The 20,558-nt window shown below is 33.8% G+C and overlaps 1 protein-coding gene across 12 annotated transcripts in view; it reads right to left on the bottom strand.

The window, feature by feature from the left end:
* Positions 1-20,558, bottom strand: part of DLG1 (discs large MAGUK scaffold protein 1) — a 287,739-nt gene that overhangs the window by 260,399 nt on the left and 6,782 nt on the right. For all 12 annotated transcript variants that reach the window (XM_082393175.1, XM_082393174.1, XM_082393172.1 and 9 more), the window contains one exon: positions 7,763-7,929. In XM_082393175.1, coding sequence (XP_082249301.1) covers positions 7,763-7,929 — 167 coding nt within the window. The remainder of the gene's footprint in view (positions 1-7,762; positions 7,930-20,558) is intronic.

Raw genomic sequence — 20,558 nt, forward strand, 5'->3', positions numbered from 1 at the left:
GGTATATAGTCAGTATATTGTAGCACCTTTTTTTGGAGTCTAGTCTATAAAAATATCTAATCACTATGTTGTATACCTGAAACTAATATAATATAGTAAGTCAACTGTATGTCATTAAAAAAGCCAAAAAATTAAATTTATATACAAATTCAAAGGAACTAGAATATCAAAAATGGTTTTGAATTAGAAAAAAAAAAAAATAATAATCATATCCAGATAGAGACCTCCTACAAATCAATAAGATAGAAGATGTAAAGCAATAAAAAAAGTGTTAAAAACTTGGACACTTCAAAAAGATAGAAAATGAACAATAAACATATGAAAAGGTGTTTGTTAATTGTTAATCTTGTTAATGATAAGGAAAGTACAAATACAACAATATGAAGTACCAGTACACCTACAGTACACCTACTGGAATGGCTGAAATTATTAATAAAAAGACTGACAATAACAAGTGTTGACAATTATGCGAAACAAATGAAACTTGCACATACTGGTGGTAATTATAAAAACAGGCATAATCACTCCACAAAACAGTTTCCATTATGTTCTAAAACTAAATGTATCATTTTCATAATTGGGTATATACCCAACAGAAATGCATACACAGGTGCCCAAAAAACATACACACTCAGTTCTGCTATAATGTTCTGAAAATGCAAATTTGTTCCAACACAACTGATATATTAGGAAACAGTATGAACAAAGCACAAATTTCATGTTTGCTTATGCTCAATCTTGTCTGTGAGAAACACTAGGTAAGGGCAGAAAACTGAACCCAGAAGAAGTGAGCCACATAGGAATACATAAAATGCACATATTTCAGGCTTTAGTTTTGAGTGTTACGAGTCACACTCATCCATATCTGGTGTTATAACTTTTCATCCGCTTTCAGATAACTCTCCCTGCCAGCACTTCACAGTAACTCACAAGTTGCAACCCGCACACACACTCCCATAGCAAACAAGATTTTTTTCAACGTAAAATGTCATATTTATTGTAATGTTATGCATTTCTTAGTCACTTAACATGTGTGAAACTGTGCTGCCATTTTATTAGGTTCTTACCTTTTTTAAATGTGGCACTCACCAAGTTTTAAGTTTTGAGTCCCCTATTTTCTCAAGACATAAGCCCTATGGTTTTTACTGCACACCTTTGCATAGTATGATGATTTTTAAGAACTTAAACATTATGCTATGGCAGAAATAACTGTAAAAGAATATTCAAAGCAGCACTAACCCAAAACTGGAAACAAGTCAAATATCCACCATCAATAGAATGGATAAATATAGTGTGGTGTATCATACAATGGAATACTATACAGCAGTAATAATGAAAAAACTTCAAATCATGGAAGAAATTCACAAGTGTAAGAAAAAAGCTAGACACAAGAAGCTAGAGTACATACTGTATGAATGTGTTAATATATAGTTTTAAAAGAGGCAAAACTAATCTATGGTGTTAGAAATCAGGATGGTCCTTTGAGGAAAAGGAATTAGGTAGTGAATAGGAAAGGTACAAGGGAGATTTTGGGGGTACTGGTATATTTCTTTTTTTAATTGAGATTTAATGGACATACCATAAAATTCACCAAATTTTAAAGTGTACAATTCAGTGGTCTTTAGTATATTCACAGAGTTGTGAACGATCATCACTATCTAATTCCAGAATCCGTTAGCAACGATCAGTTGCAACGATCATCACTATCTAATTCCAGAATCCGTTAGCAGTCATTTCATTTTTTTCCCCTGGCCTGATGTATTCACAATGCAGTAATTCAGCAAGCTGTACATTTATAATTTGTGGACCTTTATATACGAATATTACAAAGAACTTCAATAAATTTTTTAAAGTTAGTATTTAGAGGACTTCAGATTAAACCTGGCAGGCTGAATATACACTTCCACTCTATTGTCTCCTAACTCTACTTAAATTAAAGCACATGGATTACTTTAAAGCATTAAATACAAGGTCAAAGAGAAGGGGAAAAGAGATATCCTCCCTATACCACTGAGTCAGATAATTTCCCTCCCATAAAGATGAACTCAGAAGGAGTTCCATCAGTCCCCATCTGATACAGGAGACCTAGAGATAGCAGGAACAACTGAAAACAAGAGTACATTACTGAAAGTGGGTATTCTTCTTAACCTACTTTAGGTTAATTAATACTTTCTTTTTCACAGAATCATACTACACCTTCTGATCTGCAACCTGCTTTCAATCATTTAATAACATATAGTAGATATAGAGACTATATTTTTATGCCTGCTATTTTATATTACATTAAGTGGCTGTATGATGTTTCTCCAGTTTCTTACTGATAATCATTTAGATTGTTTTGTTTTTTATTAATATTACAAATAATACTGCAATGAGCAGGCATATATTTTTAAATATATATTAATAATTTTCGAGAGTACATCTGTGACATATACTGGATCAAAGGATATGAGTATATACCGTCAGGCTGTCTTTCAAAACTGCTACACCACTGTATTCTCCTACCAACAGAATAAGAGTTTCTGCTTCCTCACATTTAATTAATCTTTGACAATCAAGTTAGTTAAAAATATTCTCACTGTCAATTTAATTTGCATTTTTTAAAGTTACATTGAACATCTCTTCATAGGCTTATTGGCCCATTTGTATTTCTTTTTCTCCAAACTGCCCATTCATGTCCTTTTGTCACTTCCCTATTGAATTTGGCTTTTTTCTTCTTATTGATCGGTAAGAGGTTTCTTGAGTTAAAAGGGTTAGAAATTAGTTCCTTTTCATAAATGTGACAAAATGTTTTCCCAGTGTAACATTTATTTGTTCACTGTATCTTTTAAGATACAGAAATTCTATAATCAAAGTTCAGACAATCAAACTTTGTAAAATCCACAAAGAAATTCTACAGTCAGTATTCTTAACCTTTTCTTTGAATTTTTCAAGGTTTTCTTTGTTGTGCTTAGAAAAGCTTTCCCTCTATCCAAAAAAGACTGAAAAGTTTATTTTTATGGTTTCATTTTTTTTTTAACCTTTTGATCCATTTGAAACGTACTGTATCATCAGGAATAGGATTGCCACAGACTAAATGTTTGTGTCCCCCTCCAAATTCACAGGTTGAAATTCTAACCCCCAACGTGACAGTATTGGAGTGGCCAAAAAGTTCCTTCGGTTTTAAGTAAAAATAAAAGACATATTTTTCATTTTCACCAAGAATTTTATTGAACAATGTACTCACTGTTTTGTTCCACTACCTTCTGCCATTTTTCAGGCAACTTCATAATTCCATCTTCCCAAAACTTTTTATCTTTTTGATCAAAGAACTCTTCCAGGTGCCTTTTACAGTCTTCCAGGGAACTGAAATTTTTTCCATTAAGAGAATTTTGTAAAGACCGAAATAAAAGGAAATCCGAAGGTGCAATGCCTGGTGAATACCGCAGATGAATCAGAACTTCCCAGCCAAGCTGTAACAGTTTTTGCCTGGTCATCAAAGAAACATGCGGTCTTGCGTCACCCTGATGGAAGATTATGCGTTTTCTGTTGACTAATTCTGGAAGCTTTTCATCGATTGCTGCTTTCAGTTGGTCTAACTGGGAGCAGTACTTGTTGGAATTAAACGTTTGGTTTTCCGGAAGGACCTCATAATAGAGGACTCCCTTCCAATCCCACCATATACACAACATCACCTCCTCTGCACGAAGACCGGCCTTTGGTGTGGTTGGTGGTGGTTCATTTTGCTTGCCCCACCATCTCTTCCGTTCCACATTATTGTACAGTATCCACTTTTCATTGCCCGTCACAATTTGTTTTAAAAACGGAACATTTCGTTACGTTTAAATAGAGAATCACATGCAGGAACACTGTTAAGAAGGTTTTTTTCACTTAACTTACGTGCAACCCAAACATCAAAGCGATGAATATAACCAAGCTGGTACAAATGATTTTCAACGCTTGATTTGGATAGTTTGAGTATGTCAGCTATCTCCCACGTGGTATAATGTTGATTGTTCTCACTTAATGTCTCAATTTGATGGCTATCAACTTCAAGTAGTCTACCCAACTGTGGAGAACTGTCCAGCGAGAAATCTCCAGCACAAAACTTTGCAAACCACTTTTGACACATTCGATTAGTCACAGCACCTTCTCCATACACTGCACAAATCTTTTTTTTTGCATTTCAGTTGTGTTTTTACCTTTCTTGAAATAATAAAGCATAATATGCCAAAAATGTTGCTTTTTTCTTCTATCTTCAATATTAAAATGGCTACACAAAAATTCACCAATTGTGGTAAGTTTTTTTTTAAATGTACGCTGATATGACAGCTGTCACCATACAATCTAACAAAATTTTTTCAAATGAAGTTAAAGACAACTAAGCACTAATAGAGCCATCTTACAGAAAAAACCGAGTGAACTTTTTGGCCAACCTAATATTAGGAAATGGGGCCTTTGGGAGGTGATTAGGTCTTGAGAGTGGAGCTTTTGTGAATGGCATTAATGCCCTTATAAAAGAGACCCCAGAAAGCTTCCTCACACCGTCCTCAATGATAAGGACATAGCAAAAAGATGGCCATCAATGAACCAGGAAGTGAGATCTCACTAGACAGTGAATCTATCAGTGACCTGATCTTAGACTTCCCAGCCTCCAGAACTGTGAGGAATAAATCTGTGTTGTTTATAAGCCACTTAGTCTATGGTATTCTGTTATAGCAGCCCCAAAGAACTAAGATAGAATAGTGCATCCTTCTTTGTAGGAATTTCTCCTTAAATCAGACAATTTCTCCTACTCTTGCATTTTGCTTCCTTTCATATATTCTTCTTTACAATCTCTAAAAGTAATTGTTCTTATTTTAGAATAGATTTGTTTTTATAAAAATGACACATGCTCATTATTTTTAAAAAGTAACAGAAAAGTACTAAAAAAAAAAATCCCCATTACCCACAAACAATCATTAATATTAAGCAAACGTATGCAAACATCTCACTAGACATATGTTCAAAGTAAAAGAAAGACATACCAAAACCAAAAAAAGTTATAACTAAATGGAATACTAATTATGTCACTTTAAAAATAAATGGTATTAATTTTCATTTTACTACATCAGAAGAAATAGAAGAAACACAGTCACAAGGCCACATATTAACTGACAAATGGGAATCTGGCAAGAGTTAGATCCGTTACCAACTGTTAAAAAAAAAAAAAAAAGAGAAAGAAAAGTGGATAGATGCTTTACAAGACAAAGATTTTTACTTTAAGAGAATAAGAGAGGCAAGCCCTGGTGGAAATTGATCAATCTCAAATAATTTTTGCAAAAATAACTCTCTTTAAGATAGTCCTGCAAAAGTGAACATAGAGTGAAAGAGACAAGATCATGTTGCATGCAATTTTGTCAGAAAAAGATTATCTTACTTTTTAATCCAAAAATTAGTGCACAGTGTAATAATAATCTAATTTTTTTGTACAAGACAAAATATTTTCATGATTTTAATTTTTTTCAAGTTATAGTCCAATAAAAACTTTTTCTGCATTTGTTTTGAGTCAGTGGATTCTCTTCAACTGTAAAACACTTGAGGTGAATTAAATTATCCAACTCTCTTTTCAGTCCTAAACATTGTGCCCCTAAGAGTTTAAAGTAGGAATTGAAATGAGAGATCAAGTTAAAGGTCACTTATCCAAGTTTTCTGTCCAAATGAAGCATAAATGAATGGGTAATAGGGGAACATACTTTCCTTCTTTCCCTCAAAAGAAATCAAATCTCCAAATATTCCAAGCTTTTTTTTTAAGTCTTATGACTGTCATCCACCAGTGTGTTTCAAAACTATTTGCATTTTCAGACTAACATCTTCAGGGTATCCCGTCCTCTCTGAAAAACAGTACTTACCTTTAACTGACCTTAGCTCACAGGTTTTTCTCTTTTTACAAATCTAGGACTTGATGGATATATCCCCATGTTCCCCTTACTAAGTCCACCCATGAATGGGTACAGATTTCAAACATTACTACAGCATCTTCCATGCGCCAAGCCCTAAACAACATTTTGTAACCATACTCCCTTCTCCTCCACATTCCTAATTAATAAGATCTGATATTTCAGTCTGAAAGGTCTTATTCTCCTCTTAATTTTAGATACCTTTATTATGTCCATAATATACCTTTCAGGACATGCAGAAACCAGCAACGCAAAAAGCATTCTAGGTACCAGTGCCTCATGATTTTATAAAAGTTGAAATGTTTCCAATACCATTCTTAATGGAATTCAATGCACAGTTGATCTTTCAGACTGAAATCTATATGGAAATTAACTTGCAGCTTGCAGAACTGTCCACTTATTTAACCTTAATGAACATTTACTGGTTACACTGAGTAAGCCATTATCTAAACAATCACCTAAAAAAACAGACAAATCAACTTCAAGAACTCTATGCTTTATAATCATAGTTGAGCATCATAAATCAGACAATAGAAAAATAATTAAGTTATTAATAAGAAGCCAATTCTCTTAAAATTTAACATGTTTCTTAAAATTTTTTAACCTAGGACCACAATAAATGTGAAACAGAAACTGTATTACTGATTAACATTTTAAAAATCTATGTGAAATGGACTAACATAAGTGCAAATGATGTATCAATTAAAGGGAATGGAAATTGAAACTATCTAAGAGAAAATGATGATGAAAATAAGAGAAGAGAAAAATAAAGATACATAGGCAATACAACACTACATTCTCTAACCAAAGAGAAAAATACAAGGACATACTACGATTAGTAAACAGAACTGTGAAATGGGTATTAAGATGCCTAAAATCCAAAGGTAAACTTGCCCAAATTAGCCAAATAAGCTGGGTCAAGTCATTCATTTTCTTCTGGATCTCAGTTTCCTCATCTTTAAGATGAAGGGGAGGGATCAGATGTTCTCTGATTCTTCCTGCTCTAAAATTCTATACTTCTATGCTATTTAATATAAGAGAAAACTGAGAATCTGTTTCATTACCAAAGGGCTGTCTGGTTACTGCCTACCACTACTTTTCCCTGATTCAATTTTCCAGGCACTTCTCCAGCAGTAAGATACTAGAATCAAAGTCAGTCAGACAACCACCTTCAAATGACTAATGTTCCTCAGACAGAATCCTCATTACAAAATGCTTCATATCTCTGTTATGTCATATCTACCAGCAACAGTAGATCACAACAAAAAAAGAACATTACTAAAACAGTTATGAAAACTCAAAGAAATAAGAGTTTTAGCTACAAAAAGAAATAGAGAAACCAATGCTGTCCTTAAGATTTCTTGATCAGTCTCTAGTGAGATTTAACAATGCAATCCTTCAAGCCAATAAACAGAGAATCCTTGGGGAAAATGTAGCAACTGCTTTCTGAGAAAAAATACCAGAGCAAAACCATCTTTTCAAAGTAGTTTCCATCTAATTATTGCACAGATAGAGCCTCACTAAGGTCTACCATGCAAAGTAATTTTTAATAAAGTAATATACTTTAAGTAATATTAATAAGCCTGAAGTATTAATACTAAGTAAGACTAAAGTAATACTTTAATAGTCAAGTATTTCAGACCTTGAACCATTCACAACATTTTAAGACAGGGGTACCAGAAATTCTGAGCTTTTCCTTCCAAAAGTATTTTCAATCCCATCCTTTTTATTCTATTATAAATGATACTTCCACCAAATATCCATTTTAATAAAATGAGAAAACTTAGTAGCCCCAATTAATCGATCACTGAAAAATGGCTTAAGGAAAAGTTTTTTTATCTTACCTCTACACTAGGGCTAAGGCTACTTGGTAGTGTTTCTGAAGTCACAGTAGTGCTTGGAAGGCTGGAAATTTCCCAAGTATTCACAGGCTGTATTGGTTCAGACTGCTTTGAACGATCTATACATTTTGGATTATCCAGTAAGGTCACTTCATAAAATTCTTGAATATCTAGATGTGAGGAAAGGAAAAGAAAAATTCAAAAGTATTTGTATTTTCTAATTAAACTATGCATTGCTGAAACAACGTAACTCAAAAGCAAAATTTTTACTCTAGATTAGTAAAATAAATCCAATCTTATAATGTACTTATACAGTGAATATTTTCTCATTTTATTATGTCACAGTCATATCAGAGCCTGCAGGGCACAGTGTAAAAGTCACAGGCTTTTTATACTTCGAAGTCAGTGCTGAGTTCAAATCCCTATTCCGTCATCAATTAGCTACATGTATAGGCAAGTTACTTAATCTCTGATAACTTGCCTCTTATCATTGTGAATTGTTTCAAGTATTCAGTGCAATACATGTAAAGTGCACACTGGCACACACTTGGCTCCTAACAGACAGTAGTTCATACCATTATTGTGAATTCTGCAGACATAAGTCATCACTGATATTTTATATTTTTTATCACCAATATCCAGGCTGGGAATGTAAACCCCTCAAGTGGTTTCAACTGCCCTTGTAACCAAAGTAAAACAAAAGAAGAATAATACATTAAAATAAAATCAAAGAACTAGGAAGTATTTTTTAGATAGCCTCAAACTTGAATATTTGAAATAGTAAGTTAAAACATTTTGTTATTTTAGAAATAATCAGTTAAAAGTATGACAAAACTCTAAAAGAAATGATAAATGTACTTATAGCAGCACAGGATAATTTGGAAGATCAAGTTACTCTGCTATCAGCTGGAATTATATGAACTTAGTATATTAACAGTGGTTATTCATGCTGCTCAGAAGCTCTGAGTGGTAGTTATATCATGTTTAAGTACACCACTACTAGTTTTTTATTCACCTCCTGGTATAATTTTGAGTTGGTTTTTTTAAAGGAGGGAAATTATTATTTAACAGTAAAGATGGGGTATTATCTTGTATAGAATCAAATAAAATAACTGTAAATAATATTTAGAAAGAATAACTTTTATTTCTTGTTTTCTCAATATGATGAAAAGATTAGTATCTCCCTTAAAAAACAACATCAGAAGATACTAGAGACAAAGTAACTCCCTTTTTAGTTTTGATAACCAGTGGAATTGTAGAACTTTCTAGATAAAGGGCTAATAAAAACTCAGGTCTGACAGTGAGAAAAGTATCGACCTACTTCACAGGATGTTAATATTGCTGCAGAAAATTGTATGTGAAAGCATTTTATAAACCATGAATCACTATATAAAACTGTTCACATAACCATCATGGAAAAAATTAAAAACTCAAATTCAGAGCATTAGCTACAAATGGTTCTTACCAAACAAAAATTGTTTAATCTGAACCTAAGTCTTTAGAACCAACTTCTAGTTCTGAGGGAATACAGGGGACAGAGGAACAAGTTAAATGACACCAGAAAAGCAATCAACAAAACTGATTCAGAGGGAGACATTCTACAAGACAACTGGCCTGGTATCTTTAGAAAGCAATGTCACGAAAGGGAAAATAAATTGTTTTAAAGTAAGAATTTCTGTATAAAGGAAACAAAAAAGACACACCAACTAACTGCAATGTCAGAGCCTTAACTGGTGTGTGTGTGTGTGTGTGTGTGTGTGTGTTTGGGGAAGGTTGGGGAGGGGGGATGAACTACAAAAGACATTGTGACAAGAACAGGGAAACTTAAATACAGACTATTTTCCAGAAAATATTAGGGAAAAAATTTTTTTTCTAGAAGATATATATGTGTGTGAGAGTATGTATATATTTATGTAGCAGGACATGTATTTCTATATATGTAAGAGGTATATTTTTTATATATGTAGGAGATGAATATTTGTAGATCTATCTACCTACCTGTCTATAGAGATCTCTTACCTCCCCAAAACAAACAAACAAAAAACAGAGCTCCTAGTACAGTATTATGCCCCCCCAAGAGCACTAAATGAGTGTTGATCAATTGGTTAGTTACCAGTCTCAATATGAATAGCCCACATCACTACATAAAATTTTTATTATATTTTCCAATACTGTAAGTCAAGTTTCAAACCTTAAATTTCTATGTGACCTTTCATTCTATAATTAACTAGCAGAAATACTGATATACTGTCCTTTAATAACATCGCTTAAAATTTTAGGCCAGTGCTGTCCAAACTAACTATCTGCAGTGATAAATGTTCTATAGCTATACTGTCCAATACGGTAGCCACTAGCTATATATGGCTCTTGAGAATTTAAAATGTGACTAGTGTGACTGAGGAACTGAACTTATAATTTTATTTAGTTTTAATTAATTTAGGTACCCACATATGGCTAATGGCTACGGTAGAGGACAACAGAGATCTAGACTAATATAATTCAGAGTAACACTTTACTATCTAGTATGGTCAAGTAATAAAGTGTTCCCTACACTTTATTATGAATTTTTCAAAAGCTCACTTGCAGCTTGCTACTATCAATTGAAATACCTCATTTCTAGGTCTTACATTAATCTATCGAACAGTCCTTTCTAACTTGCTGTATCTGAGCTCCTATGGACTAGAGAACCAAATATCCACATTATTAAGGATATCACATTTAAGAAAAAACAAGCTGAGTAAACACCCACTAGGATGGTTATTATCAACAAAACAGTAAATAACAAGTGTCGATAAGGATATGGAGAAATTAAACCCTCGTGCATTGCTGGTAGGAATATAAAATGATGCAGCCACTGTGGAAAACAGTATGGTGGTTTATCAAAATATTAAAACACAGACTCACCATTTGATCCAGCAATTCCACTTCTGGGTATATTCCCAAAAGAATTGAAAGTAAGGACTCAAATAGATATTTATATACCCATGTTCATAGCAGCATTATTCACAATATCCAAAAGGTGAAAACAACCCAAATGTTCATCAACAGATGAATGGTTAATAAACAAAATGTGGTATATACAAACAATGTAATATTATTCAGCCTTTAAAAGCAATGAAATTCTGATACAATCTACAACATGGATGCATGAATCTTGAAGACACGATGCTAAGTGGAGTAAGCCAAACACAAAAAGACAAATATTGTATGATTCCACTTATATGAGGTACCTAGAATAGTCAAATTCATAGAGACAGAAAGAGAAGTTATTCCCAGGGACTGGGATAAGGAGAGAATGGGGAGTTACTGTTTAATGGGTAAAGAAATTCAATTTGAGATGGTGAAAAAGTTCCAGAGATGAATAGTGGTGATAGCTACTGAACGTGAATGTACTTAATGCCACTGAACTGCACACTTCTTTTAAAAATGGTAAATTTTATGCTATATATATCTTATCACAATTTTTAAAAATGAGCTGAATTGAGAGTCTAGGGGAGTTTAAATGAGTAAAGTGCATGGGATACAATATGTGGGTTTTATAATATTTTAGCTATTTAGATATCTGTTTCTTACTATGGTCAGGATAACTGATATTGCCAGATAAGACCCAACTTAAAAAGAGATTAGTTACCATACTTGGCTAACTAAAACCATAAGCAAAAGTACTGAAATATTTGTTAACATATGTACAGTGTGGTGACATTTCTGATGACAGTCTGTCACAGTTATTATCACTTTCCTTAAAAAAATGTATTTATATACACACACACACACATCTTTAATCTTGACCCATATTCCATCTCGACTAACATTCCAAAGTTTATACACTTTATTTCATTTGTCCACATTTCTTCATCTTTAGGGTGTTCCGAGACAATGGAGGTGAGCAACATAATAACACTCCTTCAGAAACTATTTCTCAATTACAATTCCTTCAATTGTATCAGTGATGCTTTTTCAAAGGTGCACCCAATCAAAAAAGGCACCCTCTGGAAAAAACTGCACACACAGACTGAGCTTTTCTTAGGAGCCCCAAGTATTAATATTTTATATTTCCCATGCAGTCCCTCTTTTTTATGATCAACATTTTATATGTCAGAAGAGAATTATTATCACTGATCATAACTATAAAGATTTAGAAAAAAAGGTTAGATTATCATTATGACAAGATTAGCATTTCTACAAAGTAACATTCTAGAATTCAAAATATTATCTTCTACTTTTTCTTTAGAGTTTTCTAAACTCAGGAGTATAACATGGAGTACCATAAGATATCTAGTCTAAAAACAGAAGTTACTACACAAATATAAGACAAAAACAAACGTGGTAAATTCTAGTATAATCCCAATCTCTCCTATTTCCTAAAAGTCTATTCAACATGCCAATGTCTGAAAATCTAAGTTATTCTCAAAAGACCAACTTCATGAAAATAAAGAATTAAATTAATGAGCTTACTCTGAACACTTAAGACATTCAGCCAATAAATATTAATGGAGTGAGGGACTTCCCGGTGGCGCAGTGGTCAAGAATCCACCTGCCAATGCAGGGGACACGGTTCGATCCCTGGTCCAGGAAGATCCCACATGCCGCGGAGAGACTAAGCCCATGCGCCACAACTACTAAGCCTGTGCTCTAGAACCCACGAGCCGCAACTACTGAGCCCACGTGCCACAACTACTGAAGCCCACATACCTAGAGCCTGTGCTCTGCAACAAGGGAAGCCACCGCAATGAAAAGCCTGCGCACCCCAACGAAGAGTAGCCCCCGCTCGCTGAAACTAGAGAAAAGCTCACGAGCAGCAACAAAGACCCAACGCAGCCAAAAATAAATTAATTAATTTTAAAATATATATATTAATGGAGTGAATACCCTCTGGAAGAGAAATAAGAGAATTAAAATATGAGATACAACCATAATGTCTTCGGGAGATTGAGATAACTGAGGAAAAAAATTATACAACACCTAAAGTTTTCCAATTTAAAGCACCTAAAAAGGCAGAATTCTATAAAAGTTTGATAGCTATATTTTAAATCATAGTAAATCAAAGTGTAAAGAAAATGAGAGAATGCAGTAGTAGTTAAAATGATTGCCATTAAATAGACAAGAGTGATCCCATACTCATCCAAAAATACATAAAGCTCACCCAGATATATACCAGACATATAATTAAAATGTCTGATACATTTTTATCACCCTGAAAAAAATTATTTACTTTGAAAATAATGATGCACTAAAGCAAGCAAGAAGAGAAAACAAGAAAATGCAGGAATGTTAAAACATGCGTTAGAGGGAAACTACCCTTTAGTTGACTCCCAGTTGAAAATATTAATTTTGTCGAGCCTACAGATGAGTATTATCACAGTCTATTCCTCATTTTCCATTTATAGTCTGCAAGTGCTTTCACTGTTTTGGACTAAATGGGGTCCCCACAAGTGCAAGTTCCCGAACAAAGATCTAAATTATAAGGTCACAAAGCTATAACACGTACAATAGAAAAATTCTCAAAAATTAAACTTAAACACAACTAATTAGTCCAACAGAACTGAGGAGAATCATTCCTATCTATTACAAAAGATTTTTTATTTGAAAATCTCTAAGATTACATGTATTTCAGAAGTCTCCAAATCTAAGTAAAAATTTCTTTATTATTTTCTTGCTAAAATTCTAAGTTTGCAAACACTAGTAGTAAGGGAAGTACAGAATTCCAGAAATTCCCTCAAAGGAAGTTGAGAAAAAGTTTTCTAGCTTTTAGTGATAACTTACATCATCCTAAACAGAGAAACTCACAAACCATAAAACATTTCTCAAACTAAAGAAATAAGGCAGTACTAACTCAGGATCAGAATAGGAAGTCTAAACACAGGCTCAAGAATGTGTAATAATTTAATATAATATAGGTAATATCTCTAATCTATGAGTAAGTAATATTTTAGTTAACAGAAAAAATATTAAGAAAAGACCTTAACAGATACCTCAGCAAAGAAGATATACAGACAGCCAATAAGCATATGAAAAGACGTTCCACCATATATCATCAAGGAAATGCACATTAAAACAAAAAGATACCACTACACATCTATTAGAAAGGCCAAAATACAGAACACTGACAACAACAAATGCTGGCAAAAATATGAAACAATGGGAACTCTCATTCACTGCTGGTGGGGATGCAAAATGATACAGCCACTTTGGAAAGCTATTTGGTGGTTTCTTACAAAACTAAACATACTCTTATCATACAATCCAGCAATCATGTTCCTCAGTATTTACCCAAATGAGTTGAAAACTTATGTCCACACAAAAACCTGCACACAGATGTTTACAGCAGCTTTATTCATAACTGCCAAAAGTTGGAAGCAACCCAGATATTCTTCAATAGGTGAATGAATAAACTGCAGTACATCCAGACAACAGAATATTATTCACACTAAAAAACAAAAACAAAAGTTAAAGAAAAAACAAAAACTATGAAGCCATAAAAATATGTGGAGGAAACTTAAATGCATATTACTAAGTGAAAGAGGCCAACATGAAAAGGCTACATGCTGTGTGATTCCAACTATATGACATTCTGGAAAAGGCAGAACTATGGAGATAGTAAAAAGATTAGTGATTGCCAGGGGCTGGAGGTAGAAGAGACATGAATAGGCAGAGTACAAAGGATTTTTAGGGCAGTAAAACTACTCTGTATAGTGTGGTGGATATATACAAATATAAATCTATAACAGTAGACATATGTCATGATACATTTGTCCAAACCTATAGAATGTACAACCCCAAGAGTGAATACTAAGGTAAAATTATAGACTTTGGGTGATAATGATGTGCTCATGTAGGTTCATCAATTGTGACAAATGCACCAATCTGGTGGGAGATGCTGATAATAAGACAGTCTATGTATGTGTGGGGACAGGGGGTATATGGGAAATCTCTGTACCTTCCTCACAATTTTGCTGTGAATCTATAACTGCCCTAAAAAATAAAGTCTTTAAAAACTTAAACTGAAACAGATATGAGCTATCAAGTCATGAAAAGACATGGAGAAATCTTAAATGCATATTGCTAAGTGAAAGAAACAATCTGAAAAGGCCACACACTTGTGATTCCAACTATATAACATTCTGGAAAAGGCAAAACTTTTGACAGAGACAATAAAAAGATCACTGGTTGCCAGGGAATCAGGAGGAGGGAGAAAGAGATGAACAGGTGGAGCAAGAGACAGCAGAAAGATCAGTGGTTGCCAGGGGTTTGGGGGTAGGGAGGGAAGAGATGAACATGTGGAACACAGATTTTTAGGGGAGTGTAACTATTCTGTATGATACTGTAATAGTGGATACATTTGTCAAAGCAACAAATGTGTATGTCAAGTTTATCGATGTATAATGCAAAGAGTGAACCCTACTGTAAACTATGGACTTTAGTTAATAACAATATATTAATACTGGCTTATCAACTGTAACAAATATACCACACTAACGAAGACGTCAATAAGAGGAGAAACGGGAGTGTGGGGTGGTAAGGATATGGGAACTCTCTGCTTTCCACCCAATTTTCTGTAAACCTGAAACTGCTGAAAAAGTTAAAAGTCTAATAATTTTTTTAAATGTTTAAGGGAGCATAATAATGAATTTATATTATAAAAACAAGCAATCTCATACTGTATTTCAAAATAATTTCCAAATGTATTAAGGATTTAAACGTTAAAGAAAGAAGCCATGGGCTTCCCTGGTGGCGCAGTGGTTGAGAATCTGCCTGCTAATGCAGGGGACACGAGTTCGAGCCCTGGTCTGGGAAGATCCCACATGCCGCGGAGCAGCTGGGCCCGTGAGCCACAATTACTGAGCCTGCGTGTCTGGAGCCTGTGCTCCGCAACAAGAGAGGCCGCGATAGTGAGAGGCCCACGCACAGCGATGAAGAGTGGCTCCCACTTGCCACAACTAGAGAAAGCCCTCGCACAGAAACGAAGACCCAACATAGCCATAAATTAAAAATAAATAAATAAATAAAAATTTAAAAAAAAAAAAAAAAAAGAAAGAAGCCATGACAGAATTTGAATATAGTAAAGATTTTTATAATCTCAGGGATAGGAAAGGCTTTCTAAGCATAATACCAAGGGTAAAAGCACAACAAAATTGATAAATCTAACCATATATAAATGTTTTTTTAATTAAATTTTAAAAACAAATGACAAACAATGGAAGCTATTTGCAACTTGCAAGGCAGACAGAGTTGGTATCTCTAATGTAGATTTTATACCTCTAAGAAAAAAATGAAAAAAAGTGTTTGAGGATTAAAATATTTGACAAATTGAATCTAGTTTCCTAATATTTTTCTACCTATAACACTTACATAAATGGTGATTATTGATATTAGTGTTTCATTTTTATGTATTTTATTAATTTGTTTGTTATTAAACTCGTAAAACAAACAAACAAACAAAAAGTGGTTGGAGGGGCAAATAACATGAACAAATAATTCACAGGAATTAAAATAAACAACGATGTAAGAAAATTCTTACATCGTTGGCTATTTATTTATTCAAAGAAATACATAATAAAACATCAAAATGACTGAAGGTGTATTCCACGTATCAGAATAGAAAATATTAAAAAGATAGATAATACTCCGTAGTGCTTAAGGTATAGTAAATTAGTCATTCTTCCACATAATATCTAAAAAATTAAATTGATATAACATTTCTGACAGTAATTTTAAAAATTACATCAAAAGCCTTTTAAAATTGCACATCCCCTTTTACTAAGCAATTCAATTCTAGGAACTTACCCAGAGGATATAATCAAGGATGCAGAACAAAGAGGCATATACAAATGCAATGTTGTTTATAATTCAGAAAAATTATATACCTAAAATGCTCCTAGGAAATCATTAATAAAACTACTATTTTAACTATTTTACTATTTACTATTTATTTTTAACTATTTTTACTATTTTAACTACTATTTTAACTATTAATAAATCTATACAGTGAAACACAGTCTTTAAATGGTACAAATCCATTGATACGGAAAGGTACATAATAATAAATTTTGTGGGATAAAAATAGTTAAAATGTATAGCACAGAGAAGTCACACTGTATACACTTAAGCAAATTCAACCATGGCACCTCTTTCCACCAAAAAAAGGGCAATTCTACCCATCAGTCCACCTAGTAAGTAAATGTCAGCAAATAAAAAATGAGAAGGGAGGAGACTGTTCCCTCAGGCAGTCTCCATTTTCATAGCATCTCTCTATATCTCACTGTGCTGAATGTGATTCTAGAATTATGTGCTTTTAATACAAGAGGTCACTTAAACACAAGCCAACTACTTCATCTGTTGATCAACTGAAGAAACAATGATTTCGGGACTTCCCTGGTGGTCCAGTGGTTAAGAATTCGCCTTCCCATGCAGGGGACGTGGGATGGATCCCTGGTCGGGGAGCTAAGATCCCACATGCGGCAGGGTAACTAAGCCCGCGCACCACAATTACCGTGCCCATGCGCCTCAACTAGAGAGAAGCCCGCACACCGCAAACGAAGGATCATGTCTGCCGCAATGAAGACCCGACGGCAGCCAAAAAAAGATTTTTCTTGGCTGAAACCAATGATTTCTTTCCACTACAGGGAAAAACAACTGTATTGTTGTTAATGACAGACAGTGTTAAACTCCTGAAGGATTTTTAAGGATAATTTTAATCTGATATTTTTCACTTTATACACTGATTTTAAGTATCAATTCCCACTGAATTGTAGAAACAATTATACTATGTTTTATTTATGTAGGGAGTTTGTTTTGCAAAATGAAAGTGTGTATATATACACAAGAATAGCATTCTAGAAGGATATTCACCCTATGGAAGTAGCAGGTGTTGGTGTGAGAATTTTCTTGCTTATAATATTTTATATAAAGTACATGTATCTGACCTTAAATGTTTATAAATTCCATTTTGGAGGGTTAGAGAGAAGGCAACTAGAAAGCTAAAAAACAATGAAATATAACCCTGCCATTTCAGAGGGAAAAATTTTATCAGTTAATTAACTAAAAGTACAATGTTTTTATAAACTAAAATACACAATTAGTCAAACCTACTGAGGCACAGATACTCTGCTTTCATCTAAACCAACATGCATTTAAAAAGCCATTTTGATTCCCAAAGAGAAAAATATATAAAATTTTAAAGTATGTATTATAATTTGTTGTTTCACACACTAGAAAGAGAAAAAATGTCAAGCCAGTATCCAAAATAAATTATTCCAACACTTTAAATACTATATGACTAACAGTCACACGGTATTCCTTAAAACAAGGTATGTATCAAAAGGAACCAGAGCTTCTCAAAGAAATGGTTGATCCTAAGGCTGGGGCAGGATATGTACAAGATGAACCTGGAACATCTTGTTATGCCAAAAAGTAAGAAAGTGCTAAAAAAAAAAAAAAAAAAAAAAAATGAGGGCATGTCATAAAGTCATAAGAGCAAGCTTGAGAAGCCTCCTACTAGGCAAATCTGAGACAATCTGAACACCAAAATCATTAAGGATGGTAATAAATTATCCACCTCTGAAAGAAATATGATAGCTAGCTAGCTAGCTAGGTAAGTAGATAGATAGATAAATGGGAGAGGAGTTCTCTTAATTACAGTAAAATGCCAAGTGTTAGCTGGAAACTGTAGAAAAGTGCTGCTGTTAAAAATATATATATAATTTTTCAACTGTCATTTTCAACATAGTAAAAACTGATTCAGGCAAGCATCATCAATGGATGCTAAGTCTAGATGGAAATTTTGCTAAAGAACAGGGTACATGCAAGGTGTTACTGTCTCCCCCACATATTGCTTATAAGTTGCAAAGGGGGAAAAAGTAACTACAGAGAAATCAGACAACACCTTAACTGGGTGATTAAAATTAACATTACAAATGAAGGGCAGAAGACATCATGTACCTCTGGATGTACAGAACCATATAGAATACATAACCTGAGTCTAATCACAAGCAAATATCAGACAAAACTAAAATGAGAAACATTATATATAAAAAAAATAAGAGCAGAGGGAAACTGTATTCTTCAAATACGTCAATGTCATAAAAGACAAAGGCTGTGGAAATGTGCCCAGATTAAAGAAGACTAAAGAGACTTAACAACTAAATGCAGTACCTGGATAGTGCACTGGAAAAATAATTTGAAAAGGAAAATTTTAGTAGGAAAAAATTTATCCCTACATAGATGAAATAGCTTAGACTAGAAGAAATATTTACAGATGCTTTTACAGCTCTGTGATTGCAAAGTTCTAAAGAGAATTCAACCAGATTCAGCATAATCAAAGCAGGAGTAAGTAAAACTATTAACAAATAAATAACAATCCAATTCAATCAAAACCACCAACAGAAAAGTTAATAAAATTTTCCTCCAATTCCATAATTTTTAGTCAACAGTCTGATCCATATCCTGTTATAAATGCTTTCCTTTCTCAAACCTAGCCTACAAAGTTACACACACACACACACACACACACACACATACACGCAGGTGCACAAAGTTACCAACAGACTAAAAAATAACATCAGTGGGACCAATAATAAACAAAAAAACTAAGGAACTTTGACATTTTACCATTATAGCTGGAAGTTTGTAAACTTTGATTACTAAGTAAATACACCTTTCAAAGTGTGTAAATTCCATCATTATAAACATCATTCCATCATTATAAACATTCTCCTTCAAAGTAAAAACTATTTTAAAAACCATGTTTTAAAAACACTGACCCCTGGGCTTCCCTGGTGGCGCAGTGGTTGAGAATCTGCCTGCCGATGCAGGGGACACGGGTTCGAGCCCTGGTCTGGGACGATCCCACATGCCGCGGAGCAACTGGGCCCGTGAGCCACAATTACTGAGCCTGAGCGTCTGGAGCCTGTGCTCCGCAGCAAGAGGCCGCGATGGTGAGAGGCCCGCGCACTGCGATGAAGAGTGGCCCCCACTCGCCGCAACTAGAGAAAGCCCTCGCACAGAAACGAAGACCCAACACAGCCACAAATAAATAAGTAAATAAATAAACAAACAAATAAATAATCTTCTTTAAAAAAAAAAAAAAAAAAACACTGACCCTACAGATCAACATGTATGTTAAACATATTGTCAGTGTTCTTTATCACTATGTTTAAGTACAATGTTCTTATAAATTAAAATACACAATAGTCAAATCTACTCAGGCTTTCGTCTAAACCAACGTACATTTAAAAAGCCATTTCGATTCCCAAAGAGAAAAGTACATAAAATTTTAAAGTATGTATTATAATTTGCTTGTCTTATAATTTGTTGTTTCACACACTAGAAAGAGAATAAATGTCAGGCCAGTGTCCAAGATAAATTATTCCAACGCTTTAAATACTATATGACTAACAGTCATAGGATATTCACATTAAAATACTCAACTTATGATAAAGAACACCCTAATGGTTGAAGGTGAAAAGAGGCTCTGGACTCAGATTAGTTGAGTCCAATTCCTGGCTCCACAATTTTCTATGTGAGAGTCCTTGGGCAAGCTACATAATCTCTCATTTCCTTTTTTCTAATCTATAAAATAGTATAATCACCTCATAAGTGAATATATGCCTCATAGGATTATGATGACTAAACGAGATACTTTTATTAGCACAGAGAAAGTGTTCAATAAATGTTAGCCATTATTACTTCTTACATACTTAAAAAGGAGTCATACTCTCACATCCATTAGGATGGCTACTATCAAAAAAAACTGAAAATAACAAGTGTTGGTAAGGCTGTGGAGAAATTGGAACCCTTTTGC

This window comes from Balaenoptera borealis, assembly GCF_965194805.1.
Source record: "Balaenoptera borealis genome assembly, chromosome: 5".
In the NCBI taxonomy this organism is placed as follows: Eukaryota; Metazoa; Chordata; class Mammalia; order Artiodactyla; family Balaenopteridae; genus Balaenoptera; species Balaenoptera borealis.